The following is an 8,738-nucleotide window of genomic DNA, read 5'->3' as shown; positions in this document are numbered from 1 at the left end:
AATAAACATAAACATCACAACTACTAGTTTTGTAGTGCAACATATTGTTATTATTAAAACATGACAGAGCTTTATCTTTTGTAGGAAAAATCGTACTAGAATAATTTAGTGTTATAATGAATTTTTTTATTTAATTGCTTTGGTGCAAATTTATACAATTGATTATCTTCCTCTGTTCTCCATAGAAAAGAGATTTGTTTGTTTGTTTTAAATTTCGTACAAAGCTACTCGAGGGCTATCTGTGCTAGCCGTCCCTAATTTAGCAGTGTAAGACTAGAGGGAAGGCAACTAGTCATCACCATCCACCGCCAACTCTTGGGCTACTCTTTTACCAACGAATAGTGGGATTGACCGTCACATTGTAACGCCCCCACGGCTGGGAGGGCGAGCATGTTTGGCGCGACGGGGATGCGAACCCGCGACCCTCAGATTACGAGTCGCACGTCTTAACACGCTTGGCCATGCCGGGCCATAGAAAAGAGAAACTCTGATTTTAACGTTGTAGGAGCGTTAATTTACAGCTGATTCACTGAGGAACTAAAATTTAGGTGACATAATAATTGGATATATGTTTACACGAAAAGAGGGAATTCAAAAGACAAATACTTTACCACTGATCTAACAAATTTTAACAAAACAAAGCGTTTGAAAAACAAATTATGACAACTTTTTGTTATGTAACTTGTTAAATGTTATCTTTTTTAACTAAAGAACTCTAACTAAAAATAAGCAATAGCTGTTCAGTTTACTGTCATCCTGTGAACAACTGGGGTGAAGAAAGAAATTAAAGAACGTACACTACATACACGCTACCTGTCAATAAGTCTTGCCCTCTTCATGTTATCGGGGTTGGAGTTAATTATAGGTTTCTATCTGAGATTAAGTTAAGAATTGTAGAAACAGAAAAAAAAAAAAGCCTTCAGTTAGTATGTTAAGACAGGTAGCTAGCGCTATATTAACGTATAAGAATCTATATAAAGGAGTGCCATTACAACTTTTAAAGAGACATGGGCATGTGTAAGTAAATTATATTTTGAACTTTTGAAGATAAGTTGTACTGTTGTAGATGATAGTACTGGCAGAAGACTGAGTAGTCCCTGTACTGAATTGTTTATTGTATTCTAAAATAAATACCATTAGTTATTCAGTATTACTAGCTTTGTATGCCTGTTTGTAAATTACAACACTAACCCGACTTTAAGAAATCAGTGTTTACTTGTTAATTTTGTGTTCTTTATAACAAAGCATCTGCTGTTTTAAAATACGTCTTTAGTACTTCATTTAAAAAAATATTTTGCATACTTGTATATCTGGTAGTAGTATGTCTTATAAGTATGAATAGATTGTGGTCATCTCAGGATGAAATTCGTTTCATTCAAAGGTGTAAAATCATTTCTTTGTCTTATCAAAAACTAGCTGTAGTAGCTCTTTTGGATGGGTGAAATCAGAATTCATTTGTAAGAAAGGATAGGAATCTGTGATTGTAAATTATTATCTTAACATAATAAACATGAAAATGTGATAAACGTATGTAAAAGTATCAATACTGAAAAGAAGGACATTATTTTGTTAAGTTTGGTGCTGATTGATCAAGAAATGTATAAAAAAACAGATGGCTGAAAGGTGTGACTTAACAAACTAAGCTTTATATGGTAAAAAAAATAACAATTTGCTCACTGCTTCATGTATTTTGGCCAAAAAGTCCACAGAAAAATAATTTTCAGGTATGACATTACAGTCTAGAGAAAACTTCAGCATATTTTGTAGAGAATGATAAAATCAAGTTTTTATATAAGCCTAATAGAAATATAAATAGCTAAAACTTAGTAAAAGAGAAAAGTTTTTATTGTGAAATTGTTAATGATTAGTTAAGTAGTCTAACATAGGATTTTAATTTTAACTTCTAAGAACAATTTTGCACTCCTTCCATTTATAATACTATGTTAAATCACCCTCTTGCAACTCAGAATATGTAGTTGAGTTTTTTAAGAGTATTACAATATTGATAAATTCAAATTTGTATAGCATTTAAATATTAATTGATCAGAAGCATGATTTTCTTAACCATATACTTGAACAAATCTGGTAGAACACTTAGAAATGGAGATAGTTGCTGTTTATGCGTGTGTGTGTGTGTATGTATATAGTGTTTTAATAGAGGATTTTTCTTCTATATTTGTGTCAGTGTTCATAGAGGATAAATTGAACAAATGGTAAAATGTTCATTTAATGGTTCAAAAACTTATAAACTCTAATCAGTAGTGAGATTACTGCAAGTCATTCTTCTGTTCAATCTCTTTGTATAAAAAGAAATATCCTAGGTCCAGTTTTATAAATATTGTAAAAGCATAAAATTTAACATATATTTTATAATTTTTTGCACAATTCATATATATGTGACATACAAACAATGACAGGAGATTATAATGCAAATGCATCATCTAGCACTAACTATAATTAAAATTCATTTGTCATACATTTGTCTAACAAACTAACTGACCTGAATCATTCTACATTACCTAAACATCCTAAATACAGCTAGAAATACCCAATAGTTCAATAAATATCATATATAAATTTTTCCAATTTATTTGTTATTATCAGTTATTAATTTAAATAAATAAATTCAAGCAGTGACTACTGAGGCATTCCACTAGTAACAAGAGTCCAGTTTGACTAGATTACATAAATAACAGTTTTCTTTTATTTTGTTATCCAAACGTCCTTTATTCTTCTCTTCCTAGCTAATCTTCTTTGTAGCACCTTATCAAATGCTTTGAAAATCTGAGTATGCTAAATATGCATCCTTTTCATTATCCAGATGACATCTAACATAAAGTGTAACAGATTAGCAAGAAAAATCTTATTTTCCCATTTATTGAATCCATATTGATCATCTTTTTAATATATTTTACTGGGTGATTTGTGAAGCTTCTTTATCAGACTCTCCAGCTTGTGAGTAATGTTAAACAACGTGGCTCAATACATCACAGATGATCCACTAAGTACTCAAAAAAAAAGAAGGCATTTGGATATAGTCCGAAGGGTGGCCTTTAATGTCGAGGGTCTATACTGTAATTAAAATACCCAATTTAAATATTATATTAATAATCTACTAAATGTGTGAGCTGTATCTAAGAGAGTACAGCTAAACCAACTACATGCACATTAGTTTAGAATGAGTAGCCAGAAGTAATAAAATCAAATCTTAAAATTAGTGATGATGATGATAATAAGACCAAAAAGATGGCAGTAATAATTTAAATTTAAAGGAGTAAAACAATGGAAAAATATAATAAACTAATTAACAGAAATAATGTAACAAAAGTAATGACGTAATGCTGTACGGTGTAAGGAACTATTATACAGCTTATGTTAACTGTGATGAGATTTTGTACTGAAAAGTAGGAAGACTAATGGTAGTTGCTATTAGAGCTGGGTAGTTAGTGGAATTTACTAATTGGTTATTTTTCTTTAACCAGTTGCATTAAACTAATTGATTATCCTTGTGAGATGGCTCAATAATTAAAAGAAGAAACTAATCCATTGCCAGTATTCTTATATGAGATGACTAAAAGAAACAAAATATTGTAGTTAGTAGTAATTTTTCAATATCTGTGGCAGACAGAGCACAGATAGCACTTTGTTTCTAACAGCAAACAATATAAGGGAAATATTTTGTTACTTGGACAATTGGAATAATCATAAACCTTAATTTCTATAAACTGATTATTTTCATGACTTTAATCACTTTAATCATAATTTCAAATAGTTGGTTATTTTATGTGACACTAATCAATGTAAATGATAATATATATAATTGATTAATTGCTCAGCTCTCCATTATTACCTTAAAAGTTAGTTAAAAATTAAATATACTGATATAATGGTTTGAAACATTTGTGGTATTTTGTAAAATACATGATCTTTTAATAAGTAGTAAAATTATTTAGTGCACTACAGAACTGGTGTTCAAAATGAATTTGAGAAATCTTGTTTGTGAAAAAATGAGAAGTGTATTTAGTCACTTGTATCATATATGTCAGTTTAGTCAGCTACATCAAGTACATGTTGATTCTGTGGCATTAGAAGCACAAGGATGTATCATAGTGACCATATGAGCTACACCACTGACTCAGCGACAAGCATGTAGACTTACGATGCTAAAAACCTGGGTTCAATACCTGTGGTAGGCACAGCACAGATAGGCCATTCTGTGGCTTTATGCTGAATTACAACCAAACCTAAAGATAATAGATGCTTGGGTATCATAAGATAGATGCAATGTGAGAATAGCATTCCAGTGGCCATATAATACATATGTATGCTTGGTGAAAATCTGACTTTGTATCATAGGAGTTTAGTTCTATCCATTACACATTTTCGTGCTTATGATAAAGTAGGCTACAACAATCATTGCCTGAGAGGCATTCATGTGAATAATGTGACCTTTCCTGTATGAACTAAAATAGACCTCAGAAAATACTGGGAAATTTAACAGCTCAGCCTAAGTTACGTGAAGTCTTGTGTCTTCTTTACCCAAGCCGTGGTTTTAGTTTTGTGTGTAATTCAAGTCTGCTTTTCAACTGATTACATGGTACTCCATAAATGAATCATTACATGAACAACAACAATATATATCTAAATACACACACAAATATAAAGCTGTATTTTACTTTATCCTTAAGCTGTCAGACAGTAAAGATTTAAACAAAAGAGTATTGTTGATTGACTGCTTCATACTATACTGAGCTGTTATAAATACTAGGGCAAGGTGTGGTTGTGTGATAAAAGAAAATTCAGGTGGCAGGGTCAAAGAAGTGAGAGGGGTGTCACTGACTAGAGAAAAAATTCTGAAAGAATGGATGAAAGAAGGATAGTGAATGACTAGTTGACTGGAAATATTTGGAAAAAAAACAAGCAGAAGTCTCTAAACTATTGGTTTTCAACCTATTGTCTGCAAACTTCCTTCAGATGGTCCATGGAAAGCTCGCATGATTATGGAAAAGAAGTGGCAGCACAGTGCATAGATCCCATTGTTGTTTGCAGAAATAATAATAAGAAGAAAAAGATAATTAGGAGGTTCATAAACAAAACAACTTGGAAATCACTGAGCCAAATTGGTTTGATTAATTAGAAAAGTCTGAAAGATGGGCAAGGTATCAAGATTAATATATAAAACAATCTTGTATATCATGTTTTCAAGTATGAAAGAGTTTGAAGTCAGTAATGTGATTGTTTACTAGTGATGGTAGGATTATTGGAATTACCAGTATGTGTTTTTGCATCAAATAATTTGAGCTTAATAACTATGATATTTTTGCTAAAAATCTTGTGGATATGCACAACAGTGCATTTTGCATCTTGTTTGATTGGGATGAAAATAACACCTTCTGTGGAGTATTTCCTCCTCCTATGTTCTAGTGTTTGTCAGAATACACTGCACAATGTACAAATAATCCATGTTGAGTCTTCAGTTTAAAGGATATGTGAGACACTTCTTGTTTTGTTTTTTCATCAGTTGAAAATATTATTCTTGTTCACCATGTTTTCCTGCTCATTAGGTAATCTAGCATTTCAGTTTTAAAACCTTCATTTTATGTTGCCTGGAAATTCAAGTAAACAACAAATAAACCTGCCACGTGTCGCCATTTGTTATTTTACCTCTTTAATGCTTTACTATATTGTACATTTCTAAGGTGGAGCTGTTATTTTTTTCCCATCAGCTGAAACTGCCTTTGGATACCATTTACCATTATTGGTTTGATCAAAGATCTGAGTTTATGGCTGTTAACTCTTCAACACAGAACTCTATAAATGCTGTAAGTAGCTTTGTAACCATTATGAACAACAAAAGTAGGTTTAACCCAGCAATCTCCAAGCAACTTTCAGAGAAGTTGCTTGGTGCGAGTTGAAACTCATTGGATGAAATAAGAAATATTAAAGCACAAGATTTGGGGTGTTTTTAAACAACAATTTCAACATTACCTGTAGCCTTTGGAACCATAGTTAATTGTTTTTTGATGAGATAGAAAATTTTATTTATCCATTTGGCATTATAAGCAAATTCATGTTTTAATTTTCATGAATCCTGGTGAGGAAAGTTAGAAGAGTTACAATTTGAGAATGACTTCCACTTTATAAGAAGTGTTTTGACTTGTGTAGTTTGGGATGTTTTTCTTATTTAATATAATGAGTTTGATTTGTTTTAAGGATTGCCATGAAACAAATTTTCAGTGAAAAATAACCAAGAAATACAATTTGACTAGTTCATAATGCAGTCAAGAACAAAATTTGGGTTAGAAGTAAGCACTGCTTATTACTATTACTATTTGAAGGCATAAATATTATAGTGAGATAGATTTTAAGAATTAGTTTTTCTTTTATAGTTAAAATTGTATTATACCCTGGAGAGAGTGAACTGTGAGGACATTACCACTACTATATTCATGTAATGATGAATTTTATGATTGTTAATATATTATTATACTACAGTTAGAAGAGGAAAACTTGTTTCAGTTGTCTCACTGTGAAAAAGTGAAGCAAGTGGTGATCCCTTTTCATTTGTTTGTAATATTTATTAAAATATGTACACAAGATGTGTGCAGATGAAATATACAAGTGTTTTGAAACTGAACATTATTATATTTTTACTTTAGCAAGTTAAATATTTACTCAGTAAATGATGTTATATTGCTATTTTTAAATGTGTATTAGATGGGTTTATCGAAGTCCTCCAGCTGCTGCTCCCAAGTCACATTTAATCGCAGGTGAAATTATGGGAGGATTTATGTGGTGGTGGATCCTTTGGCACCTTTGGCATGAATATGAACATATAACTGTAAGTGGTATTCATTCTCTTCATTCATAAATTTTTTACAGAAAGGAAGATGGTTGAGTAGTTAAATGTGTGGTAGTAGCTTTCTGATGAAAAATTATAGATAATGGTCACTAAGCTAAATGACCATTTATGTATTTCTGTCAGTCTTAAAGTAAATCTGTGCAGCCAATCCTGAGAGTAATTACAGTGAAAAATGTAAAACTTTGGATGATCTTCTTCTGTATCCATGCCAAACGTCATATAAATCTGTGTGCTCAGTCATGAAAGCCTCTAAAACCCTTTTGACTCTTATGTAGGCATAAAAAAAAAAAAAGAACCTGAGGATTTCAGACCCCCACACACAACATTTTGGTTATTCCTTCACAATTGCTTTTTTTTTTCTTTATTTAATTAAACACTGTATGGTGAAGAGCCCACATTGCAAAATTTCTTTTATTTAAAAAAGTATGAATTTAAAAATGTTTGTCTAATTTTTTAATTTGGAAGAATGTTGTTTATAATTCCTTTTGAATATTTTATTTGTACTCAGGTACTTTATATTTTTGTACCATATACCAAATGTTTGTTGTTATTTAGCATTTGTATGACACTTACTGTAATTACTGTTTAGGACTGATAAGTATTTATAAATACATATCTTACATTTGTGGCACAGCAAAAAATAAATTACATTTACTAGTTATGTAGCTCACAAGAACTCTTTAATTTTCAAAGTACATATAAGGGTACAGTTATAATTGATACAATACAAAAGCTACATTTACTTGTTAATTGTCAGAAATTTCTTTAAATTCTCAATATTTGTCAAACGTTAGATCATGTGAAAATCATTGTAGATGAAAGTATGATACATACATTTTCGTGCCTTGTTTAGTCAAAACAAATTGTTAATATGATCATATGTTTGCTCATCTATTTTAGTAAATTACCAATGTTTGAAGGGGCTCATGATTAGAGCACTAAACTTACAATTAAAGGGTCATGAGTTCAGATACACATTGTCAAATATGCTTTTCATATATGATTGCTAACTGGGCAGACCATCCAGATATAAAAAATCTTGATGTACAAGTTACCAGCTGACCCAAAACTAGTTGGGATTAAGGTAGTAATGGAAAATAAAAAAACATTAATATTTAACACTTTTAATATAACTTAACAACTCTAAGCAACCAGTAAAATAATGGGTGAATAATTTTGTATTTTTGAAACACTAATAGGGTGAATATGCTTATCCTGACCCTTCATTATGGACAGATGAGGAACTGGGCATACCACCAGAAGAGGAGAGTTATTAAAATAAACTGTAGTTAAATTTTCAAAATGTTTATAAAGCTGTAGTTGAAATACTGATTAGAAAAGAGATGTAGAATTATGAACCTTTTTCTCTTTATGCAGTTCTTATTTCAGTATCAGATTTAGTGTAAATAAAACAAAATAGTATGTACATGTTATGCTTTATCATTTACATGACTCAGCTGTGCCTGTAAGTATACAGATCATACGTCACACTCCCAAACAAACTTGTTTTATTGTAACTACCCATATTCATCCCGACATTTCAGTGAAGTATCCTTTGCTCGTGACTTTTATATTCCATTTGCCAGACAACACATTTTTGGCCAGGTAAAACTGTTATAAGAGCATTCTAATTACCTGCACATTAAGACTTGGCAGTAGACAATGCTTTTGAATACATCCATGTTATTCTTATGCTTAAATATTTTCAGGAATTAAGTAAAGATAGATGGCAGACAGTAAAATCTGTTGGAGTCTCAACTTTGCCAGCTGGCTCATTTGTAGCTTTGTTTCTAATCTGAATCACTACATGGACTGTTATTTTCTTCTCCTTCATTAGAAGTTGTAGATCAGACCATGTGCTTGATCTGCAAATAAA

The 8,738-nt window shown here is 31.1% G+C and overlaps 1 protein-coding gene across 1 annotated transcript; it reads left to right on the top strand.

Moving 5' to 3' along the window:
- The first annotated feature begins 798 nt into the window (after positions 1-798).
- Positions 799-8,288, top strand: LOC143225587 (NADH dehydrogenase [ubiquinone] 1 beta subcomplex subunit 2, mitochondrial-like). The gene is made up of 3 exons (XM_076455287.1): positions 799-1,017; positions 6,718-6,841; positions 8,062-8,288. Exons 1-3 carry the CDS (start codon positions 929-931, stop codon positions 8,137-8,139), a joined length of 291 nt encoding a protein of 96 aa, XP_076311402.1. The 5' UTR covers positions 799-928; the 3' UTR covers positions 8,140-8,288.
- The last annotated feature ends 450 nt before the right edge of the window (positions 8,289-8,738 follow it).

This window comes from Tachypleus tridentatus, chromosome 9 (assembly GCF_004210375.1).
Source record: "Tachypleus tridentatus isolate NWPU-2018 chromosome 9, ASM421037v1, whole genome shotgun sequence".
Taxonomy (NCBI): Eukaryota; Metazoa; Arthropoda; class Merostomata; order Xiphosura; family Limulidae; genus Tachypleus; species Tachypleus tridentatus.
This window is presented reverse-complemented; position numbering and strand designations above follow the sequence as displayed.